This window comes from Lotus japonicus, chromosome 6 (assembly GCF_012489685.1).
Source record: "Lotus japonicus ecotype B-129 chromosome 6, LjGifu_v1.2".
NCBI classification, from domain to species: domain Eukaryota; kingdom Viridiplantae; phylum Streptophyta; class Magnoliopsida; order Fabales; family Fabaceae; genus Lotus; species Lotus japonicus.
Window position 1 is genome coordinate 47,168,932 of NC_080046.1, and position 26,378 is coordinate 47,195,309.

The 26,378-nt window shown below is 36.3% G+C and overlaps 2 protein-coding genes and 1 non-coding gene across 3 annotated transcripts; 1 reads left to right on the forward strand and 2 right to left on the reverse strand.

Moving 5' to 3' along the window:
• Positions 1 to 1,025: 1,025 nt before the first annotated feature.
• LOC130723425 (uncharacterized) lies at positions 1,026 to 3,876 on the reverse strand. Its single transcript, XM_057574469.1, has 7 exons — positions 3,787 to 3,876; positions 3,317 to 3,386; positions 2,673 to 2,792; positions 2,478 to 2,556; positions 2,066 to 2,152; positions 1,752 to 1,814; positions 1,026 to 1,451 (listed from the first exon to the last, which is right to left on the reverse strand). The coding sequence occupies exons 2-7, from the start codon at positions 3,370 to 3,372 to the stop codon at positions 1,374 to 1,376; spliced, it is 483 nt and encodes a 160-aa protein (XP_057430452.1). The 5' UTR covers positions 3,373 to 3,386; positions 3,787 to 3,876; the 3' UTR covers positions 1,026 to 1,373.
• Positions 3,877 to 3,999: 123 nt separating this feature from the next.
• TRNAE-CUC (transfer RNA glutamic acid (anticodon CUC)) lies at positions 4,000 to 4,072 on the forward strand. The gene has a single exon. It is a non-coding gene; the product is annotated as a tRNA-Glu (tRNA).
• A 19,038-nt stretch (positions 4,073 to 23,110) lies between these two features.
• LOC130725433 (AT-hook motif nuclear-localized protein 25-like) lies at positions 23,111 to 24,496 on the reverse strand. Its single transcript, XM_057576662.1, has one exon. The coding sequence runs from the start codon at positions 24,494 to 24,496 to the stop codon at positions 23,111 to 23,113; it is 1,386 nt and encodes a 461-aa protein (XP_057432645.1).
• Between the last annotated feature and the right edge of the window lie 1,882 nt (positions 24,497 to 26,378).

A 26,378-nucleotide genomic window follows, 5' to 3' on the forward strand; every position in this document is an offset into this window, starting at 1 on the left:
AAGAAGGCTAAGTTTCATGGAGAATGCTCAAGTTTAGAAGAAATGGAAGTTGAAACAACCATGTTGACCGTTCATTGTAGGTGGTGACATATTTGGTAGAGGTAGGTTATCTGAGACAGTTAACTCATGAAGTGAGGAGTTAACTTCTTGTTACAATTTCATCAACAACCAACTTACTTGTTGGATTTTCAAATTCATCAGTTTGGGTATTCTATTTAATATATTATTATTTGAGTTTGATACCTTGTTGGTATAGTTAGGTGACGAGATGGTAGAAGATTATGGCTTGTTTTATAGGGTCAATTTTCTGGACCAGGTTATATATGCAGAATTATGATACAATTGCAAGGTTCTCAACTTCTGAAAGTAATTTTATAGCACTAATTACATTATTCTAACATAACGAAACGCACATCATATAGGAAACCGGTCATTGAAGATAAATTAATAGTTAAAGAGGGTTTTTCTGAAGTACTCTCAAGTTTTGGGTTTGCTTGCTGAAATTTGGTCAAGCTGAACAAGACTTGCTCATTGTGAAACGCTTAGAAGTTGAACTACTATTTCTCATTGGCTCTACATAAAAATGAGCAACACTATGAAGTCATAGGCATAAAAATGATCTCATGTTTGGCCCTATGTGTTAGTCAACTCAGGTTGGTGTATATGATGTTCCAGTTTGGTTGTTAGAACTTCTCACAACCATTACCTTCCCAGGTTGTTTTAATTTTTTTTTTTTTGAACTTAAGTTTTAAAATATTAGTAACTAGTAAATCCTATCCTATACTGTACGAATTAAAACCAGCAATTATTATTTATCAATCACTTAGATCTTATATGGCCTATCAAAAAAGAAAATTAGATCTTATATGATGGTCAAGAATGACACCCAACATTAATATCTCATTGCGAGAAAAAAAAATGGTAAAAACTTTATTGGCTTGGAGAGGCGTTCAAGTACTTGCAAGAAAAGTTTGAAAAAAGCCTAAATCTAAAAAATGTATTAAAAGAAGAAATTAAGCAACATGTACCCTGTCAAAAACAATTGACATCCCAAACTAAGCATAAACATCAAACAAGCATTTACATAATATCTAGTATTTGGCACATGAATGCCGAGACAGATATCCAACTTCTAGATTTACTCCAGTAAGGTGGATAACTCAGCCATGGAGAAATGAAATAAGCCAAAACGAAGTAAAGAAGCAAATTTGTCCTTGACGAGAACCTAACCAAATTACAGGTTTGGATATCATTTATCAACCATACAGGTAAATACAATTGTGTGAAATCTTGATGGTATACAGATTGACAAAGCATGTAGTATGATCAGGTTGACTCTTCAACATATAAGATAAAACCTTTCCACTGGATCTTTACTTTAGATCTGGTGACCATAAACCATGTCGCTTGAAGAACTCTCTAAATCCGTATGCACTAACATCGTTGTGGAACTGCAAGTGTATAAAAGAAATGAAAATCTAAATAAAATATTACAATATGTAAACGTAACAGATAGAGCCATGGATATTTATGAGGCATGTTCAAAAGAATTCTGATATATTTTACAGTCACATACTGGTAGATTTATTTTACTACTCAGGTATACATTCATTTTACATTTTTGTTCCAGACTTTGAGAGCCATAGTGCAAATTGCAAAATACAAAACATTATAATTATTATGCTCCAAGATGTCTGAAAAAAATAAAGGAATCCCTAGGTTCCATCTAGACCTAAGGGGGAAGAACTTACAGGCAAAACCTTCACGTTGTATTTAGTAACATTTGGATCAGCTACCTTTCCCTGGTTAGCAGCCTGTATAAAAAACACACAAGTTTCAAGTAACAATAAAGATTTATATGTCACGGTAGTCATTGAAAAGATTAACCTATGAATAAAAACCATATCATTGCCGCAGAGTATATATTTTCTGCTTAATCATTCCATCAAACAACAACAACAACAACAAAACCCTTGACCCATCAAAAGAAAATATATTACAATTTTATCCCATGAGAAATTTAGGCAGTCATAAGGTTGTAGTTAACAGGGATGGAAAGTCATACTTGTGTTGGACTTTGAAATATTTCAATGAATGGGTATTCCTTTTTCTGCCGAGTAATACAAAAACCAGGATACTTTGGACATTCAACCTGCAAAGCACCAGAAATAACCAGTTCATCAATGTACAATAACAATGTTACAGAGTATGCAGAAAATTAGTAAAAACTCAAAACCGAAGGTAAAGAATGAATAATAAAGAGCAATGAAATATAAAGGATAAGTTGATGAAGCATGGGTTCTACTGCGAGCCTTGTGCCTAAACTCGCCAAAAGTAAACCCCAACTGCTTGCAAACACTTGTCGCAGTGTGATTTTGTGATTCTATCTGATGAGACAAATTGTATGCTTCATTATGAGGGTATCCTTGATATGATGGTCCACACTCACAAAGGTACATCAACGAAAAATAACTTACACGCATAAATTTTACATGTGGATAAAACTCAGCAGCAGCTTCATCTAATACTTTGTCAAGATGTCGTGTGTAACTTCCCCTACATTATTAAATTGTAAGCAGTTATTCCTAAATCATTTCACTTTTCTCCTTTTTCTTTCAATTCAGAACTAAAGCCAATTTCAAATGAGAATTCAAGGGCTGACTCTAGATTACCTGATAGTAAATGCAACAACCACAGGAAAGCCTTCATGAAGGAGTTTGACAAACTCACGCTCAGAGGTAAAATGAATAACCCTTGATGGTCCAAGATACTTTGGATAACCAGTATAGTACCTAAAATTACCAAAAAGATATAAAAATCCAAGAATATTGAAACCTTAAAACAATATACAGAGCATTAGATGAAGTGAACTTGCTTCAGGAATAATGCATGGAGGCATTGTGCCATAACAGCAATTCTATAAATTGAATAAAGAAAACTATACCTACCATAGTCAACCCCTACTGAACTTAAATAGTAATGAGCTTCCAAAGACTTATAGATATGATTGAACAATTCTTCAATCAAACAACTAAAAACTATATTATATATAATAATAACTGCCTACATAAAAGCAGGGTTGTTAATGGCGGATAGCGTAGCGTAGCGGCAAGCCCAAAAAATACTATTTTGAGCTATTGCAGCGCTATAGCGCAAATAGCGGTGAATAGTGGAGTAGCGGTGAACCCCCAGGAGTCCAGGACGCTACGCTATAGCGCTATTGCGCCGCTATAGCGCGCTATTAACAAGCCTGCATAAAAGTAAGAACTGAATGCCAAAATTTTAAAATAAGCATATGATATGCAGGAAGTCATACTTGCAAGTTGAACGAAGATGACCGATCATCATATCAAAAAACGACGAATCTTCCATTTCACGGGCACTTCCTGCAGCATAAATAAATATTATATGAGTGTAGATTACATTAATCTCATCTTAGCCTCATATCTAAAGATAAGAACTAAACTAACCAAACAAATTGATCAAAATTGCAGAATTCACTCAGTTCCCAGTTCCCACCACTAGCTAAGATAACCAATTAAGCAGGGAAATTCATTATAAACCTCATTGAAACCTTCTTAGCTTCATTTCTACTATGATCACAATGTGTTGTGGATAAAGAACTAATTGAGGCATTTTATCAAACAGGTAGCGAGCATAATGCACAATCAGCAAAAACAAACATCACATTGAATGCAAAATTGAAATACAGAAACAAGAGTGAAGTAGAGATACAATAGTAAGTGTGTGTGGGAAATGAAAAACCTCAAATTCAAAATCGCATACCTCACTTTCCCAGCAGCGAAACAGAGAAGAGTGTGACAGATATTGATGAAGAAGAAGACTGTGGAATGTGGTGGGTTTGCAAATCTGTTATTGGGCCAAAAATGGATAAATTGGGCTGATGCTACTTGGCCCAATAGAACTCAAACAGTCACTGATGTTCGACCAAAAACAAAAATTATTAATAAATTTATGTTTATTAGTTATATCAACCAATCCGTTGTAGTCTAGTTGGTCAGGATATTCGGCTCTCACCCGAAAGACCCGGGTTCAAGTCCCGGCAACGGAATTTTCTTTTTACTTTTTAACAAGAAATTGTATTCTGTAATGTGACTTGGAAAGCTTACGTAGTTTGATTACTTATTTGTATTTTAGCAAATTTTATTTAAATCTAACTTCAATTTATAAAAAAAAACCATGTTATGACATGAAAAGCTTATCTAGTTTCCCTTAAAAATTATAGATACTCATATTCCTTAGCATGTAATCATTTTTATATTAGTATCTCAAAAAAAAAGTTTGTATCGATTGCATCGATCATTGTTACGGGATAGAGCATGTCTTTAGATTTATAAGTCTTTTACATATTGCTATCTAACACAACTCTTGCGTCAATCGTGAAAGTTAATGTATTCTCTATTTGTGTATAAAATATACTTAATAGTGTAATTTATTTATTTTTAAAATTCAAGTAGTAATTAACTAGTAATTAAGTACTGAATGAATTTTTATTAAATGACTGTGTAAAATTTTTTTTACACTATCAACGCATAGTAATTAAATTCTATTTATAAAACATAAACCACATTAACACATCAAGTCTTAAGTCTTATTTGTTGTTTGACGTTTGGTGAGTGGTTGCTCAAAGTTAGCTTTGATGCATCGATGAATTCAGCTGGTTTGGTGAGCTTTGGCTTCATAGCTTGTGAGGTGAATAAGGTTGAGCCTCACGGTGGATGGAAATTAGTTGGTGAGGGAGATTCTTTTCTTTTGGAGTTACTCACTGGAGTGAGTTCTTACTAATGACACATACGTTCATAGCTAATGACTAAGCGAGAAGATAGTCACAATTCAATAGATATTAGACAAGAAATGAATAGTTACTTTCTCTCATGTTTCCAATGAGCTTAATTTGGTTGTGGATGCGTTGGCTCGTCAAGCATCTCGAAATGCAGCACTTCTGCCGATATGGAAGTTCCCCTTCCAACTTAATCCCAAGACCTTTTTGCTTTGTTTTTTTTTTTCATTTCGTTGTCAACTTTCCAAGTGTAAAAAACATGTCATTAACTCAATAAATCATAGACCTACTTAAGATAAAAGAAGGTAAATTTTTTAGGAACATAAACGCAAAGTTTGATGATTTAGTGTTGAAGAAACTTTAAAAAAAATGTCGTAGAATCACATTTTTTTTTTGTCTTTATTTTAACTCGCACGTTTCCACTTGTTTGAAAAATTATAATTAATTCTTCGAACAAATGATTTTCTTAGAGTTTAAATTTATACTATCATACTTATGTGAGTCTACCTTATTTACTACTGGACTAAAAATAGTAGTTATTAGTTAGTTATTACTTGATCGATCTCATAAGTCAATGGAAAGAAGTTCTAAGCAAATAAGGTCAATTTTAGGGTGCAATGTATTTGGTGAAGGAAAAATAGTCCCAACTTCAACTTACCTGTCAAAGACGTTGTTTGTTGGTTAAGATGCGGTTGTCCATGTATGCGACTATAGGATTAGAGGTGAACCTGTTGAGTATGACTCATAGTCAATGTCAACTTGCCCTTGCATTTGGCCCAATTGTTGTCAGGGGGCGACTAGGGTGTGTGGGGTAAGGGGGCGTAGCCCCTCGCGGTACAGTTTATGGGTATTATTGTAATTAGATCATTAGTATCCTTATATATACTTGTAACATTGAAATCCTAATTATTCTATTCATAACGAATCAATAAACTTAACTATAATTGTTCTATAGTCGCAGACGTAGGAAATTTGGCCGAACTACGTGACCAAAGCTTTCGTGTGTTTCTCTCTACTTCGATTTGTATACGCGTTGTTGTTCTAAAAATTGGTATCAAATGACAATTTATCCTGGAGGTACGAAATTTGAAGTGACTCGGTTCGATGGAACGAGCAATTTCGGTTTATGGCAAAGGAGGGTTAAGGATCTGTTGGCTCAGTAAGGTTTACAAAAGGTGCTTCGTGATGAGAAACCGGTGGACATCACAACCATTGATTGGAACAAGATGAAGGAGAAGGCTACAAGTTTGATCCGACTTTGCATTTATGATGACGTGATGACTAATATTTTAGACCTCACAACTCCGAAGGATGTCTGGGATAAATTGGAAAGTCAGTACTCCAGGAAGGAGGCGATTTGCAGGCTCATGTCAACGCTTTCCACAACATCCCCGCTGATTTGACACGACTTGGTGTGAAGGTTGACAATGAGGATAAAAGCATTATTTTGTTGTGCTCTTTACCAAGCTCTTATGATTAGTTGGTGAGTATAAACCTTAGTACTCTTACGAAAATCAAAAGTAGATCATCTATATAAACCTATATATGATTCTACTAAAATCATGATACCAGCTCAACAAAGTAAATAATATGTTCAATTTAAAATTTATAGTTTTAGTCACCGATTTAGGACCTCTATATAACATAGGACCTTTTGGCTGGGATGCTCCAACATCCATTATTGCTCCCTACAGTAAAAAAAATCCAGAGAATGATCACATTCATGTTTTCCATTACATCAAATTTTAACAAATAGTCAACCTCTAGCACAATTAGGACAAACTAAGATCATTCACAGTTCAGAGGGTAGAATAGCATTAGTGCATTCAACGCAAAACATCCACAGGTTGGAAAGAGTAAACTTGACCCCAAGTCAAAACAGTGCATCTTTATTGGCAACAATAAAGGTGTGAAGGGGTACAAGTTGTGGGATCTTGTTAAGAGGAAGGTGGTTGTTAGCAGAGATGTTGTATTTGATGAGCAGTCCATGTTGAAATTGTGCAAGATACTGAGGTAGAAAACTCCAATCAGGACAAAATTCAGGTGGACTTTGAGGAGACACAGCGAGCCCAAGATTGTAGCCCAACAGCAGAATGAATCAAGCTCAGATTCAGGTGGAGTGCAAGATTCAGGTGGAGTACAAACTAGACTATACACTTGTGCGTGATAGGGAGCCTTGTCGTATTACAAGTTTTTCGAGAGGCTATGGCTAGTCAGGAGAAAGATAAGTTGATAGGTGCAATTGTGGAGGAGATGGAGTCTGTGACAAAGAAGGAGACATGGGATCTTGTTCAGCTGCCACAGGGAAAGAGAACTATTAGTTGCAAGTGGGTGTACAAGAAAACGCCAGCAGTAACAGAAAAAAAAAAGGGAAAAGTTCAAGTTTCGCATAGTTGCAAATTAAGGGGTATTTACAGCATAAGGGGATTGATTATGATGAGATTTTCAGTCCGGTGATTAGACACACTTCTATCAGGGCAGTATTGGCCTTGGTAGCCAGCAGGGATATGCATTTAGAGCAGATGGATGTGAAAACAACTTTCCTCCATGGTAATCAAGAGGAGCAAATCTACATGGAGCTGCCAGAGAGATTCAATGATATTAGACATGACAAACTTGTTTGCAAATTAAAGAGGTCTTTGTATGACTTGAAGCAGTCTCCAAGGCAGTGGTACAAGCGCTTTAATTTATACATGCTCCGAGTTGGCCATAGAAGGTATGATTATGATTGCTTTGTTTATTTGAGGAGCCTTGATGATGATTCTTTTATTTTCCTATTACTTTAATTATATTGATGATATGTTGATTGCTCCCAACCATTTACAAAATGTAAATGAGTTGAAGACAAAGTTGGGTAAGGAGTTTGATATGAAGGATCTGGGTGCTGAGGCAGAATACATGATAGTAGCTAAAGGTGCCAATGAAGCATTATGGCTTACAAGGTTAGTGAAAAAGTTGGGTTTTGAGCAAGTGAAGTTCATTTGCATTGTGATAGTTCGAGTGCTATCTATTTGGCGAACAATCAGGTGTATCATGCTAGGATCAAGCATATTGATGTGATCGGTTGCACAAGATTAGAGAGTTGTTGGCGTCAAAACAGATATTACTTAAGAAAATTCGCACTTCAGAGAATGCAGCTAATATGTTGACCAAGCCAGTCACCAGTGACAAGTTAAAACACTATTTGGACTTGTTACATGTTTCTCAGTCTTAAGCAGGAACTACACATCTCAGTTGACAGGATATGACATTATGCAGTGAATCTTCTTAGGGGTTTGATATTTGTCAAGGTGGAGATTGTTGAGTATGCTCATAGGCAATGTCAAGTGGGCAAGGGGCAGAGTCGTGGTAGGGGTATTATTGTAATATGGATCATTAGTATCCCTATATATACTTGTAACACTGAAACCTTAATTATTGTATTCAGAACGAGTCAATAAACAGAACTATAGATGCTCTATAATTGTAGAAGTAGGCAATTTGGTCAAACTGTGTGACCAATGCTTTCGTGCGTTTTTCTCTACTCTAATCTATAGATGCGTTGTTGTTCTAAGAGAACTACTATTTGATATTGTGGATTTGTGGTGGCCAAACTTTGGCTATATGTAATTTTTGAAGTAATTAACTTGTCTGCCTTATAACGGATTTTTAGTTATTTTCAAATATTACATACAACACAAATTTAAACAAAGGAAATTAGTCTAATATTAATCTCCATCTTGGCGAATATCAAACTAAAATTTTACCTCGAATATAAATAAAGTGCATCTAAATTTCTTAAATACACGAAAAAAATAATTAGTCAAAACAAATGTTACGTTTCAGTTGCGCCACATATTATCATTTTGTATCTTAATCTTGTTTAGTGCCAAAAATTTGGGGCAAGATATATTTATTATCACCATATATTTGCATATAGTGTTATATAGTGTTATCCGGCTAGAACATAATTGTATTAGTGGAGAAAGCTTATGGTTTAAATGAGAGAGAGAAAAAAAAACCTACTCCCTCCGGTCCTTTTTATAAGAAAATATTAGTTTTCTTGGTAATGGTTTGTTTGATTTATAATTGAAAGCCCGTTTTATAATATGAGAAAACATGACTATACTTTGCAATGAATAAAAACATGAAAGGAAGTATCTCCTTTAATTTGTATTCATGCACGTTCAACTCACTCGAGTCACTAATAAACACAAACTAATTAAGCACTTGAGATATTTAGAACACATGATGGCAATAAGATATGGAAAAAGATATTTGGCACGAGCTGGAGGGGCACGAGCAGGCACGAACAGTATTTATGACTAATAAATAATATTTAAAAAAACACAAAGCAAACATTTTGCATCAAACTAGGGCATTACTGTAACCAAAAAAAGAAAAAACTAGTGCATCAGGAACAGAAAAACCCTTTTGTGGGTACCCTGGTTTTGGCATCTCTTGTGCCAAAAATGGCTTCCCAATCCTCAATTTGTCAAACACCCAATACATCATCAACCAAATATTCTATGAAAGTCAATTAGAGTGTCGAATGTTGAATTTTCAAGTTCAATTGTTGTACCTTGCTCTTCCCAGCGTGTTCCATCTTGTTCCTAACCAAAAGGAGGTGAAGCGGCCTTCAGAGTTCAGATCGACACCGTCCTTGGGGAGCAAGACCATGGTAGGCTCGTGCGGTGAAGGCTCGGTGGAGCCATGGAGGCATGTTGTGGCCAGGCGCAAACGGGGTACCTCAGGCTTGATTGGAACGACGCGAATAGAGTACACGGAGGTTGCCACTGTCGATGGCGGTCTTGTGATGGTGGAGGGTCGAGATCGCGTGAATCCTATGGGAGAAGAGAACTGAATGAAATGCCACGTGTCTGCTCTTACATAGGTGTATCGTACCATATAGCGTTACTCATAAGATATTAATCAGGGCCACAATCTACTGCCATAAAAGGAAAACCCAATGGTTGTTCCTTTCTAATAAAAGACAACAGTTACCGATATTGACAAATTAAACTTGGCTATCATGTTTTATATAACACTTTATTCACATCACATTAATGGGTTCTTGATAGTTACATTTAACCTTCTTCAGTTCTTCTGATGAGGTATATTGTCAGTCTGATAAAGATCTCTCTTGCATGGGTACGGCTGTTTTGGCCGCGTACCCGTACCGAGTACGTACCTGGTACGCATACGCTGTGGGTACGTACCCGGTACCGACCCGTTCCAAAAAAAAAGGTTCCTGGGCTCAAAACAACAGCGTTTTGCCTTTTTTTTTCTGGCTCAAAACGACGTCGTTTTGGCCTTTATATCTTTTTTCCCTGACTCAAAACGACGACGTTTTGCCTTTTTTTTGCATAATTTATTTATATTTAAATATTATGTATATTTTATTATATATTATATTTAAAAAAATATACATATATCTAACGTACCCGTACCTCTGTTTTTTCAAAAATCGCGTACCGCGTACCCAATACCGTACCCGTACCGGGTACCGTACCCGTACCCGTACCGGGTACCGTACCCGTACCCGTGCAACACAGATAAAGATGCATATCAAATTTGCCAAAATGTGCATACACACTTGAAATCGAATCTTGAATTACAATAAAAAAATATTATGAAACAATGCATTCGATCTCCCCCCGAGTTAATTACCTCTTTAACAAATCTTGAAAGATTCCTACATATCTTCTTTAATTGCAAAAGTAACAACAAGGTCCATTGAAATTTGATATGAAATCTTTTGATCATGTGGGTTCAATTTTGCCAGTTTTACCATAACACATCTAGATACAGTGGACTATATATTACTTAACCAAATCATGAAAAGAAATTAATGCAGAGAAATGGAGATGCATTGTCATACTTTTAATTCCTTCACTTCATAAAACAATTTATTTACATATATATATATATATATATATATATATATATATATATATATATATATATATATATTTCCGGGGTTATTTAACCACGCACACATTTTTATTTATGAGCCTCAGGGTTTGGATCCTCTCATGTGTAAAAAAACTTGAGAGTGTCAAGTTTCATCATCTCACCATTAATTTTATTTTATTTTATTTTTTCATTTATTATTTACACAAAAGTTAATGGTGAAATGATAAAACTTGACACTCTCAAGTTTTTTTACACTTGAGAGGATCCCGGCTCATGAGCCTCATAATTTTTTGTTTTAATGCATAGATTTGTTATGGGTTTAGCGATACAGGTTATCAAGGTTATGAAAACCGGACCGGTGATCAAACCGGTGAGGGCACTGGTTCACAGTTCATTGGTCTAACCGTAGTTGAACCGTGGTCCAACCGGTTTTACCGCTATAATTTTTTAATATTATTTTAAAATAAATAAATATATGTATATAAAGTAATAATAATGGATTTCTCTTCAAATAAAATTTCTCATCTGTCTTCTTCATCCCTCTTTTACTCTCTTCAAAAAATTATTATGATCACAAGCTATTTTTTCATTTTTCTCTCTTCCTCAACCAGTTGAATCTACTCATTAGAAATTCTTTTATTCTCCATTTTATTTTGCCCCTTCTTCTCTGTTTCAAAATCAAGAAACCATTCACGGCTTCTATTATGGCAAGGACAACCCAAATCAAGAAAACATTCAAGTCCATTACAAGTTTACAACCCAATTCTTTTAAATCAAGCTGTGTAATTCAATAATTGCAACAGGAATTATAGCACTGGTTTACAACACTTGTAGTATTATTCAATAGAAGAAGAAGAAGAAGAAACAAAAACAGAGGGTTGAGGTAGAAGAAACAACCGTAACAGCGGCAAGGGGCGGGGACGGTGAGGCGCGCGAATAACTCTAGTGACGAAGACTGGCGGCGCGACGGAGGTGGCTGCGAGCTGGAAAGAAGTTTGGAAGATCTTTGGGGAAGAGACTAGGGTTTTCTACATTTTCTGGAACTGATGTGGAGTTGCAAAGCGTATTTTGTTTTCTCTCTTTTTTGTTTAGTTGCAATTTTTTTTATCTGTTGTTTACTGGGCTGAGCCCATTGTTGTTTTTTGAAGCATGAGCCCATTGTTACTGAGCACAAATTGTGAAAAAACGTAAAAAAAATAATTTTATGAACTAAACCGCCTGAAACCGCCAACCGGCCGGTTTTTGCCGGTTCGTCTGATTTTTGGCCGGTTCTTTCGGTTCATCACCGGTTTTGATACTACACGGTTTTATGGGTGTTTCGATCCGGCAAGGGGTTCGGTTCCCGGTTCAACCGATCGAACCGGCCGGTCCGGTCCTGTTTTAATTACCATGCAGGTTATCATATATTTTTGTGTTTTAGTGATTGAACACATACAACAACTTGATCGACAAGAAAACAGTCATTTTACAACCACCATCACGCAAATATACATATATAACCACCGTTCAGTTTTCCTGCTTACCAAAAAAAACCACCGTTCAATTTGTTGAAAAAACATGATTTTTTTTTTGGTTTAGTGGAGGGCCTAAGCCCAAAACAAGAAACTAAACTCGGACAGCCCGAGGAAACGAAACTCCTGAAACATCAAAGAGGAGCAAATTGGAACACCTAGGGGGAGGGCTCTCCAGAACATGAAGCCATATCTCTAACTCATGTGCCATACTAGCTAGACAATTCGCTACTTGGTTGGCCTCTCTGCAGGCATGCACACACTGGACCTCTCACGCATTCGCCATAAGAGCTCGAACCTGATTCACAGGGCCACCGTACGGATGATTGGATGAAGCTCATCACAACTAGAATTAATGAGTTGGACAGCAACACTGGAGTCACTCTCTACAATCACCCTCAGAAAACCTCTATTCCAAGCTTCAGAAAGGAATGTAAAGATTTAAGATGCCCCATAATTCCGACCACAAGACATTGGACATGCCCAGGTTCCTACCAAAACCAAACAACCACCTGCCGTCAGAGTCTCGAGCCACACCGCCATACGCTGCTAGTTGTAGGGGGCCCTTCACCGGGCCATCACTATTGCACTTGTCTCGTGATTTTTCTTCAATGCTTATGGCGACGGCACAGAACCGTCGCAAGGATTTTATTGACTTTGGGGTTAATTAATCATATCACTGTATTGCTTTTTTTTTATGTATTGCATATTAATTTGTCGAATATTAAAATTTTAAATTACACACAATAATTACAAATATAAAAGGTAATAGAAATAAATTCATTAATTACCTTAAAAATAGAAACACAATAAATAATTATTCCAAATCACTGTTAAAAATAAGCTTATTTAAATAAGTTTAGTTTTTGTGCGGATTTTTTTGCTGTGGAAACTAACATGAAAGTGTGAATGGGTTGTTCAATGGTGAAAGACCGTCTTTTACCACTTGAAATTATAAGTTTGCCCTTAAACTAATTATAAATGCCAATTATGTCATTATTGCTATCTCAACCCAAACCGATATGGATGGCTTCAATTCTGATTGTTTCGTTCATTTTATCGAGCATTTTCTGTTTTTTAGCTTTCTTGTTAGTTGTTTTTCTTTCTCTTTGTATTGGGTTGAAGTACCCCTTGTACTTCATTTCAATATATCATTTGGCTTATAACAAATAACCACTATTTTTTTTCTAATACTTTCATTTATAATCTTATCTTATGTGTTATTTAGACAAATGTTTTCACATTTATAACACTGAACTTTATTGCAACATTACATATGTTGTAACAATCGTGCAAATTTTTAGTTTGAACCACATGTATCTTCTATCGAAGCAAATATATTTAAGTCATGTAGGATTATTACGGGAAAATGCTTCTCTACCAAAAATCTAATGCACATGCATTCACAGTAAAGTACACACGGGTAGACTCAACTCAACCAGAATGGCGTAGCTCGCCTGACAACTAAAATTAACTCGGCGATTGGGCTCGCAGTCTCATTTGGAATTTTTTATGTTAACCCGATGCCATTGGTTTTGGTCTTGGGTTCAGAACCTTATTAGAACTCGAACCAACCTAAGACCCGAATAATACCTATACCAACACAAATTCTTCTAGGCTTGGCTCTTACAAGGCATTTGCAAAGTTTGTAGTTTCATTTTGCAGCCCTAAGTCAACCTTCGTCCCTTCTCATCTCTCCACTCAATCAAACCCGAAGTCATTGTATCCAACTAGCCACCTAGCCGCCATCTCAAGACGAAGAAGTCGGAGTTTGTGACAGTGACACGGTTGCCACTTCCTTCACATTCGCCTCGTTCCTTGACACTCATCTCACTTCAAAGTTGTAGATTTCACCTTCTAACTTGACGTCGTGGATCACCTTCACGCTAGTGTTAGTGCACGAAAGTGGTTGCGAGATGGTGAGAGGTTTCACCTTCACCTTCAATCTCCGTTATAGGTATTTGGCGGTTCTTTATATTTTTGTCATTTTTCCTTTTAGATCTCTATTTGTGACATTTTGATAGTCATTTTGGATGTATAAATTTTACCAACAAGGATTTCAGGCAATGTGGATTTGAATTTTTTGCTTTTAAATTTTTTATGTATTTTTTTCCAACATTATGGATTTGTATATTTTGTAGTAGTCACTTTCTGAATATTTCTACTTTATTTTTTATTTTTTTGGAATTTTTATGATTTATTATTTTAATTCAAATCTGAAACCAACCTGACCATTATCAATAGCGTACGTTTGGATTAGCAGGAAAAATTAGTGTGTGACGTTAGGATAATTGATAGACATAAGTGATTCTATTAAAATTGAGTTTAGTAAATATAAGTTAAAGTAATGTAATTTATGTTTGCATAAGTTTATGAAAAAAGTGAGGTTGTTCACGAATGATAGTTCAAGTTGTAAAAATTATAAAATATATGAGTTGAGATAAGGGAGGTCCATGATCAATTCATCGAGAGTGCAATTTGATGAAATACGATTATAAAAAAAATTCATAACTGATTATCATTTAGGCAAAAGTAACTATTTGTTGTGCGAAGTAAAATTGATTCTATTGAATTGATTCAGCCAATACACCTAGATATCCTTTTAACTATAGTTAAAATTGATTTTAAGCCAATCAAATTGATTTGAGCATACGAGACACAAGCGCGTGGTTAGAATTTGTGCAAATAAATTCTAAAAAAACATGGCCCCTAGTTGTTTGCTTGCCCCACTTCCATAAATCACTTCAAATCAAACTCCTTCTTCTCTTCACTTCTCTCCTTCTCACCAAAAAAACATGTCTCGTCACCGACGACAAGCTTCCCAAGTCATGCCGCCGGAGCTTCTCGCCGGCGAGGACTTCACAAAGCCATTTGATCTGCAGGTCACTGAATCCCTCGGAGTTGGAACCACAAGTGCCGCCGCCGCTGCTGTCACCACCAACCACGACCCAGCTGAAAGAGAAACACCCCTTGCTTTCCCTTCTCCGGCAACCACCTCCAAGAAGCCGCCGCCTGGAAAAGCTGCCTGAGCTAACTGCTTTAATTTCTGGTTTTATCTATCTATCACTCTCTGATCTCTTCGATCGATCTCTTTGTTTTGAATAAATGTGAGAGTGAGACAGTGGGAGTGAAAATCTAAGGCCTTGAAATGTGGGGTAGTTTGTCTTGTTGTCTTTTCTTAGAACATGAAATTCAATATAAGCTTTTATTTTATTTTACTTGGAGTATATCATCTTCTAAATTTCCGTGTTCTATTATATATTATTTATTTTTATTTACACTCACGAAATTATATATGTGCACGGCATAAAGAAAATTAATACTAGCATATATAATTGATAATTAGTGCTTAGAAATATGACTATATAAGTCCTGCAAAATTAAGTTAAGTGTTGCCTTCTCTCATTCATAGAGATTTCTTCTTCAGTAGAGATTTTGGTTCTGAAATGTCAAACAATCTTTTATATTTTTTTACCCAAACATTAAACTCTTGACCAAAATTTCCCTTTCCTCTCCTCCTCAAGTACCTTTTTGTGTTCCTCACAAACCAGCCCCTTCTATTCCCCATGAGCTCACTTTTCATAGAACCTTCCACCAATTTGAACCTTTTTCAAGCACTCATATATATATTTTTTTTGGACAAAGCACTCATCATCTTTTAAACACTCCACCCCTGTACTTTGCTCTCAAAACCCGGCCTTCCCGGCCCATAGACTTTCCACTTCATTCAATAGTTTCTACGACATTGTTAAAAGCAGTGTTATCAGACTCGGACCGGACCGGCCGGTTGAACCGAGAACCGGACCCCTGGTCGGTTTGAGTCGAGCAACGGATCGGACATGCAATCGACTCGTCTTGAACCGGAATGAACCGGCCGGTTCGATATAAAAACCGGTGACCCGGAGCTACGGTTGGACCGATAAGTTTTTTTTTTTGAAATTCCACCACCTGAATCTTCAGATCCACAACCGGCAATGCAAAAACGAGATCCACAGCTTGCATGTTCATTGTGCCATGGAGAAATGATGAAGAGAGAGTAAATGTCAAGGGAGCCGGTAATCAACGAACGACTAAGGGAACCCAAAAGGAGGTGGAGGTTTGGTCTCGAAGCTCACATCTCGAAGCTCACATCAGATCGTGAATGGTGGAAAAGCGAACTTACATCCGGAAGGTGCTTGCAACTCGACACCGAGGCTGGCGTGAACAAGACAAGCTTTTGAGGAGCAAGAAAGATGGACTTCGCGGTTGATGGTGGCTGCAACTTTGGGTGTTGGACGAGGCAAAGGAGAAGATGCAATGGTGGAGGTGAAGTGGTTGCTAAAATGGAGGTGGAGAAGAAGGAATAAACACAGTGGTTGAATTTGGAAGGGTGAGCGTGGGAGAGAGTGGAGAAGATTGGGATGTGTAATTAGTGATGAATGGTAAAGCTCTAGAAGGTGCTTTGCTTTTCCCATATAAAAAAATGCAAACTAAATTAGAGAGACTAGGTAGTAGGCACATCAAGAACGAGAAGGTACTTTACTTTTCCCATAATTTTTTTTGACTAAAGTTGAGAGAGTGACATTATGATAGACTTGTCATTAAACAATGCACAAAATGCACAAGAGTAATAACATCAGTAGAGCAGTGCGCAGAAGTAGTCACATAGGTGCAGTAAAGGTAGATGAAAAAATAATTTATTTCTAGTTACATTTTGTGTGTATGGTATTTGTGACATTTAGTTATGCTATTATGATTTTTTTAATTTTTTTTAATATCAACCGAGTCAAACGGTTCAACCAGTGACTCAGTGGTCAGACCAATGACCCATTGACCCAGTGCCCTGACCGAGTCGATCTCCGCGTCGAGTCTGATAACACTGGTTAAAAGTAACAATGTACTTTACCTCTAAACTCTCTTTCTCCCTATGTTCACAAATTATATTTAATAATTTAAATGTGAGTTTGAGTTCCACATAAGTTAAATATGAGAATTGAAAATCTTATAAGTGTTTGGCCTAAGAAAGGAGATGGTTTAAAACTGAGGGATAAAACTTCATATTGGGCTTTAAAGAGCAAACCCTACATCTTTCACCCAAAAGTCCAAAACCTTAAGGCAATGGGTGTATTAGTCATCACACTTATAAATCACTCAAAGTTATTCTTATCTTCCAATGTGAGACTTACTCACACTTGAATTCCCAACAATCTCTCCCTCAAGTTTGAGTCTATCTCAAACGAAAGTTGGACTTGTACTTATCCAGAACCTCAGAGGCTGTCATTCTAGGCTTGTGCTCCTGAGTCTCAGAGGCCCACGACCCATGGTCAAACAACCATCGGCTCTGATACCACTGTTAGGCCAAAGAAAGGGCCAAAGAAAGGAGATGGTTTAAAACTAGGAGATAAAACTTCACATTGGGCTTTAAAGAGCAAACCATAAGTGGACCAAACACCACATCTTTCACCCAAAACATTAAGGCAATGAGTGTATGGGTCCTCACACTTATAAACCACTCAAACTTATTCTTATCTTCCAATGTGGGACTTACTCACACTTGAATTCCCAACAATAAGAATGCAACTCATAAACTCAACGCCTTAAGATTTCTAGTAAAAATGTGACGTCGAGTTCTTGTTATAGTCTTTAATGTTAGCTCATGGTCTCCCCTTGTCTCCCTATCACCGTTCTCCCTTTACTGAAGAAATTTTTCACGGACCCTCACAACCCCATAAGAAGTTACTTTGCAAGCTTTTCATTTTATTAGCCACAATGACATAAATTTTAAACAAAAAGAAATAAAATTAGAGGGATAAAGTTTATATTTTTGTTTTGGTACGGGTTTTCTTTTATGTTCTTTGTCTCAACTCTATAGCTTTATGGCGCTTTGTGGATTTTGGCTTTCGGTCTTTTGGTTTGCTTGGCTAGGCTTGATCTCTGTTTTGCAGGTGTCGTGCAGTTTGATATGATTTGTTATTGTCGTTGTTTTTTTCGACTTCAAATGGGGGGGGGGGTCCTTGATGCCTAGACGTAGAGGTTTTGGTTATTGCCGGTGTTTTTGAGGTATTTGGGAGGTTTTTGGCTGTAGTTGTTGAGCTTTTGCCAGCGTTTTGTTGGCATGTTTATTGTACGCATATTGAGAGGGGATGTTTCTCAACTTTATATATTTATATATAGCTTTCGTTTTTGAAAAAAAAGTTTAGTATTGTGCTTACAAGCAAAAAAAAAAAAAAGACCTCCAAAAGACAAGTTATCTCTTCTAGTGGTCAACGTCTTTTGTAGTTTCTTTATGATTGGATCCTAAGTTGATGTACTTCTAGGATTTGCTCCAACCTCAACTCCCAAGTACACAAATGCGACACTCATAACTAGCAAACTTCTTTATAGAAAATTAACCTCCTGCCCATATATCAATTCAAACCATCTCAGATTGTTCTTTATCGCGTAAATGTTGTCCAACGACAATTCTCTAATAAACAATGTGTAGTTCGGAAACCGATGATGAGCGATTTCAGTGGCATTGTTCCCAATTTTGAAGCCATTATAAACAAATTCAGCTTTACGGCTTGTCTCGTCAACTCCCATAGCCCTGTCATAATTGAAAGGAGAAAAAAGTAACTGGATCACCTTGCCTTAACTCATTTTCCATTTTAAATTCATCTGTCATGCTCTCATTCACCAAGACATAAAGGAAACCTGATTGATTCCACATAACGATTTATCTATTGAATCCATTCTTGAATGAAGCTCATTCTCCATAACATGTAATACAAGAAATTCCAATAAACTGAGTCATATGCCTTTTCCAAATCAATTTTGAACATACAACATAATTTTTCCTTCTTTTGGCCTCATCCACTAACTCACTGGTCATCACTACCCCATCAAACATATTCCCTGTTTATAAAGGCATATTGATTTCCTCTATTACGCTATTTACAACCTTCCTTAACCTCAGCAAGGAACTTAAGAAATTATCTTGTACAAGAAACTAATAAGAGAGAAAAGCATGTACTCACCTAAATCAATTGGAGCCTCAATATTTGGGACTAAGGCAATGAAATATGAATTATATCCATTATGAAAATTTCCATGATGGTAAACTCATTCAACACCCTCAATACATTCGGATGAAGAAAATGGCAAAAGGTTTTGAAGAACTTTAAATTAATTCATCTAGGCCTCGGAATTTCCTACCATCACGCACCCACACACTTGCAGAATCCTTCGTAAAAGAAGGAATCTCGTATGGATCCGAAAGAATTTGAAGCAAGGAATCAAGGAAGGAAGAAGAGAACAAAGGATCTTCTTCCTCAAAACTTTTTCCCTCCAAAAGGTAAATCAAAACCATTTTTTTAAATTTTAAAATGGAGACAAAATTTTGAAATTAAGCATACATGCTTAAAAAAGAGGAAGCTCGGGAAGCGGTTAGAAATTGAAGCCCTGAATCAAGCGGTAAAGCATTTTAGCTTCACATGGAATTTTCTCATTAAAAAGATTGAAAGAAGGGAAATAGTTTTGAAGGGTTCCTCTTAAAAATGAAACTTGCCACGTGTTCCGGTATGAACATTGAGAGAGGGAGTTGTCCCTAGAGTGTAGAGAGAGATTGCACTAGAGAGTGAAAGTCACTGAATTTCATATGTGTATTGAGTAAATGAGCAAAAGTCCCCTTCAAATGGTAACCGCTACCTATTTATAGTGTAACTGCCCCTAATGAGCCTCGCTGGCTGAGGCCCAATCCACAGACCAGGCACCCGCCGCTCGGCGAGCAACCCTCTGGGCGTAGCCCCTCTAGGGGCTCACCTAGTCCACAAGTCCACAAGACACCGAGCTCGAAACATGAGATTGGAGGACACATTTTGAAAACACACTTTGCTCTCATGCTTCGAGCTCGGTGTCTTGTGGACTGGGCGAGCCCTTAGAAGGGCTAGCCAGAGGGTTTCCCGCCGAGTGGTGGGTGCCTCGCCTGTGGATTGTGCCTCAGCCTGCGAGGCTCAACCGACCAATTAAAGGCAGTTACACTATAAATAGGTAGCGGTTACCATTTGAAGGGGACTTTTGCTCATTTACTCAATACACATATGAAATTCAGTGACTCTCTCTCTAGTGCAATCTCTCTCTACACTCTAGGGGCAACTCCCTCTCTCAATGTGTTCATACCGGAACACCACGTAACGTTAGGGCAGAAGCTGGAAAGGCCAAACAGAACTAGAAATCGGACGATGGGACAGTCGAGCGATTTTGCATACAAGCATGTTTCTCAATTTTTTCTACATTAGTTGAACTAATTTTAATCAACTTCTTTAGTAGGGATTACATACATTTTATCTTAAATTTGTCATGTTTTCTTCAGTAATAAACTCTTATATATAATTCAAAATTTAATTCTTTTTATTCTAAAATAAAGAACTGAATAGTATATCACCTTCCATTTTAAATGAGTATCGGAGTAACGCCTTAATTTTATTCTATTGGTATAAAATTTATTATTTATTTGACTAAATATTTTAGAGGGCTTATCTAAATCGCATCAGCTAAGTATAATGTAAAATTATAGTAATTAGCTTAAAATGTGTTTTAGACTTTTAGTACGTAGTATTTTAACATGTCTTATGACCTGAAATTTCGTAAGACACGGGTCACACAAGTAAGGCTAAATAGTTTTATCTTATATTTATTTGAAGTGATTTAGACAAACTCTTTATTCCATTTTTGTTATGACATATAGTTCTTTGCATTTACGTTCAATAGTTAAAAGCACATGCACCTCGATGATTCAAGCTAGTTAAGAGACATGGATTGATCGAGCCAACTTTTAAACAGTCTTTGAATGTGTTCTGGCAAAAATTCAAATAAACCATAATTTATTACGATAATTCATTACAAGTTTAATTTGACTTGTAAAGTAGTAATCTCTTTATTTTAAAACGTTTGTTGTTTGAATTTTTACCTAATTCTTCAAATTTTTATTGTTTTAGAAAGAGAAAAAAGATGATGCACTGACGGTGTAAATTTTTTTTTACACCGTCAACCAATCAGATTTAAGGATGTGTCACGTCAAATAATGAAATTAATTAAAAAGAGATATTTTCTCACATCCTTGAAATCTGATTGGTTGACGGTGTAAAAAAAAATTACACCGTCAGTGCATAAAAATTAAACTCTTTTAGAAATCCAATATTATTTATGTCATTTTCTACCTGTTATATATATTTATTTAATATATTTCTCATCTAGAGTGTGTTGTTTCTTATAAAAAGGACCGGAGTCTACATGGAGTATTATATTCCTCATCTAACATCTCTTATTTTCATATATTACTATTTTGACAAATTACTTAACCAATAACTATTATTTTCTCTAACTCGAAATTAAATAAATGTTTGCATAAAAATATATTAAATGAAAATATTTTATTCAAATTATACATCAATAAATAAGCTTTAAACTTGTGAGTATAACTTTAAACCAGAATTGTTATAAAATGGTTGAATTTCAATTTTTACTTCATTTCAATATAATGTTTGACTTATCTAAAGAAAATGAAATGGTTGAAATAAATCAAATAATTATGATAGTCAAACACTTCATATAAAACATTAATGCTATCAGTAAATAAATGACAAACTTTCAATGCTAAAAATTAAATACACAAACAATAAATAGACTTTTCTTTTAGTATTAATGTGGCTTATTAATGTAGCTCTAAAGATTTAATTTTCACATCAAAGTTGATTTACGTAAGCACTAGTGAACAATGAATGTAATTGTGCAAGAAAAACTAAGATATTGATTCATGGTAAAGTTTTATTTTTGCGCATTAAAAGCTTATCATTTAATGAGTTTGACTTGTGATTCATGAACCACTCAATTATAAAACACCCACAAATATCTTTTTTTTTTTCATCTCTCACTTACAATTACGTCACATCGTATATGACACTACTCTTTCTTCTCTTCTTTTTTTTATGTGAATGTCTAAGAAATATATTTGTTTGAGCTTTATCAAAACTTTTTGGTATATGCACGCACATATAATTAGATCATTGTATATTGAGTTAGAAGATACATATATATTAGACGTGCATTAGATCTTAATAAGTGTGTTTGACTGTATTTTCAACCCACATTAACACATATTCTAAAAAAAATACTACATTTTTTCAAAATAATAAGAGAGTTGAATTAGATGAAATGATTTTCACATGAACCCCAACTCTAATTAATAAATATACCCTAAGAACCTTAAGATTTTATTCAATGCATGAGATCACTTCAAAACCGATCTGATGTAAGGGTCAGTAATTACAAGAAGAAAAAAGAAAAGGAGGACTGAGAAAAAGGAAAGGATGATTTCCATTCCATTAGATTTAGAGGTATGCAGTAGGTAACTGATTAATGATGAAAAAATACTGGACTTGTGATTACTACTATATGACCTGCTTCTTTCTATTTCATTTGTCTGCATGCTATGCTTTCTCTCGGCATTCAAGATAGTGAGTTAATTTGACCCTTCCCGAGGGAGCAGGTGAGGAAAGCAACTCCTCTGAGATTATATGGAATTGAATTACAGAACCACACTATTATACAAGAACTACACTAAAATTAAACATGTTAGAAATTAAGAACAAGGTATTAATAACTAATAACCCTTCATTAACATTGATATACTTGTCTTATCAACAATTATTACACTAGCATGACAAGGAAAAGTAAACAGCTTATTACTAAGCCCTGTGATACACTATAATGACTGTTTATGAACATTAAGGTAACTAAAAGAAAGACAAGTAAATGACTCATAGCTTGTTTGACTCAGCGGTTGCACATAATTCAATGCACGACAACCCCAGAAGCTAAATGTTGTAGCTTCTCCTCAAAAGTGATTATGCTAAAACCTCATAACCAAACACGCTATCAATAGTCCTCAATAGTATGGTGAGTGAGCTCCGGGTTGACCATGGCCCCAATGCATGACATTGGGACTAGGGACACCATAATCCATTGGAGCTAGAGTCGGAGCCAGACCGAGACTGAAAGCAGGCATGCTGGAACTACTAGCACCTAGTCCTCCGCCGCCAGAACCACTAGCAGGGACACTGAAACCCATCGGAATGGAAGTCGGAGCCAGACCCAAGCTGAAAGCAGGCATGCTGGAACCACTAGCACCAGGGCCTCCACCACTAGAACCACCAATAGGGAAACCAGAACCCATTGAAACAAGAGAGAAACCCATTGAAATAGGAGTAGGAGCCGAACCAAAAACAGGCATGCTAGAACCACTAGCACCAAGGCCTCCACCACTAGAACCACCAATAGGGAAACCAGAACCCATTGAAACAGGAGAGAAACCCATTGAAATAGGAGTAGGAGCCGAACCAAAAACAGGCATGCCGAAACCACTAGCACCAAGGCCTCCGCCGCCGCCAGAACCACTAACAGGGACACTGGAACCCATTGTAGCCGAACCAAAAACAGGCATGGTAGAACCGCTAGCAACAGCAGCGCCGCCGCCACCAGAACCGCCAACACCTGCATGATCACCATCACCGCCGTCTTCGTTATCAATATCTTCTTCCACAATGTCATATTCAAGGACACCAATGTTATGATACTCTGGGTTCTTGAAAAGCAAAGCAGTCACGGTTACACCCTGATCCGCAGCCACGACCTTCCCAGCAACAGTCCCACCAAACACATAGCCCTGGGGATTAGTGAGGGTGATCCCGAAGGACGAGCGGATTGCGGAGGGAGGGAGGTTGGGGATGAACGGCGGCAAAGAAGGAGGAGGAAATCCACCGCTGATAGCAGATGGTGTCAAATAAGAGCCGGAGAAGCCCAACAAATTAAAGGGGCCATGAACGGTAAAAGGTGCGGCCTGGGTCAAAGGGTGGCAAAGCCTCACGTTGTTAACGGCGCCCGCAGCATGGAGCACGGCAATGCCGGCATTGCGGCGGCGGGCTACTAGGACGGTCGCCTCCACGACATCAAAGCCACTCCCAATGTCGATGACGGCTGGCTTCACAGGGTAATCAATATCCTGGGTGACGATCACAGGGGGCTTAGGCTTGTTCCTAGAGCCCGGCGGCCTACCGCGGACCTTCTTGGTGGAGGAGGACCCTGCCTCCTGTAGGTTGGGGAAGGTAGCGGCAGCGGCATAAGGAGCATATTGTTGCTGGAAGTAAAACCCAGAGGCGTCGCCGACATAAGGGACGGGGGCGGAGGCATACTGTTGCTGCAGCTGCTGACCAGTGGAGATGTCATCGATGTTGGGTGAGAAGGACATGGGAATGCCATGGTGCTGATCGGCCATTGTTTGGTGAGTGAGTGGGTGAAGTGAAGAGTATGAATTGCAGGTTTCTCAGGTAGGGAATTTATAGTGTGTTGAGGGAAGGGGATAGAGTTATTGTGCTGACATGGATGGGTAAGACAAAGAAGGTTCAGGAGAGAGAAGGGTGACGGTGGGCCATTACATGAATATTTTTATTATTTTTTATAATATCAGGGTCAGTCAAATTCAACAGGAAACTCCTGCCCTGGTCTATTTTATTATTATTTTCTAGGAGCATTTACTATGGTTTCTAGAAAACTAGACTTTATGTGTGCTCTAGAGGGAGAGTCGTTGATTTATTGAATAAAAACTCGGATGGTTGTGATCAAAGATAGGGGAGCAGGGTTAAAGATCATGTGTGTGTTAGGATAACGATTGAGTGAAGGATCAACATCTTTTATCGTTAATTGATGTCTCAGTGAATGTCCCACGAACGAGATTATGACATGTCAATTCAAATTCATTCATGAAAGGTTATAAATGTCATATCCATCTATTTTATAATTGATATCAAAGAATTAGTTATCCCAAAAGCTAGCATAAATTATATTGTTGAGTTCACGTAAGAGTCCATTTGGGCAAGGATCAAACTCTAGATTAATTAGTCATAGAGATTCTGATACTATATCAAACAACCAATTGTCTTAAAAGCATAATTTATTAATAAAGAACAACATGAATGGTTTCAATTGTATAATTTTATTGATTGAGACAGAAAAATAAATACTGCTTTAAGACAAAAAGGATCTCAAGCTATTAAGTAAAAGTCAATGGACTTTTATCTCAAGCAAATGCTAATATTTATTTGCATTGTGCTAACGAGTATTCAAATATAACCTACATGATATCCATGAGTCAAAATTTGAGTGGTTGTGATGAAAGATAGGTGATATGTGTTGGATTATAAAATATCCATGTGGAATTTCAATCTTAGGTCCTTCAATGAATAATGTTTTGCATAATAAATCCTGTAAAATGAGGTAGATTTTATCCAATTAGTGGAATAGAAGTTAACATTAAACTTGGCTTTTTTTTTTTTGGTATGGAAAAGTTAAAACTTGGTTTGATTTTTTTTTTCTATAAGCATACAATGAGAGAGAGGAAAAAGATAAAGAATAAAACATCAAATACAATGAATGAGTCGCAAAGTTGTCTAAGACTAAAGAGAGCTATCACCATCTTGAAGGGAGACTTAAAGAAAATTTGCATCATTAAAACTTTACTAGGAAAAATCCCCTTGGGAAAACCTTGTGAAGGGAAAACTTTAATACCTTAAGAAACTATGAAGTTTTTTAACTTTAACTCTTGTAAAGGTAAAGTTTTTAACCTTAAGAAAATCATTTTAACTTTAACTCTTGTAAAGGTAAAGTTTTTTTTTTCTCAATCCATAAAAAGTGTTCTTTGTGCTTATTTTAGCTCTACCAAATGATTTTCTAACATGTAAAAAAAATTGACTATTTGATTAGTGGGTTATGTGCATGTTTGGATTAAAAGAGTTAAAGTGATTGTATTTAAATTTCATGAATTCCAAGACATTTGTAAAAAAGTAATACTAATTTGAACTTAAGAAATAATAAGAATATTAATTAAAAGTAATGATTACTTATACTATTAATTAATTGTATTAGTCAAGTCATATATATATATATATTAATATTTAAATATGACTTGACTACTAATTAATTGTATTAGTAAAGGCATATTACTAATACTATATTAGTCAAGTCATATATATTAATAGTTAATAGTAATTAATATTACTATTATTTATAATATTAATTACTTGTATTAGTCAAGTTATATACTACTTTCGTTCCTTATTAATTGTCCATTTTGAAGAAAAAAAAATTGTTCATATATATTT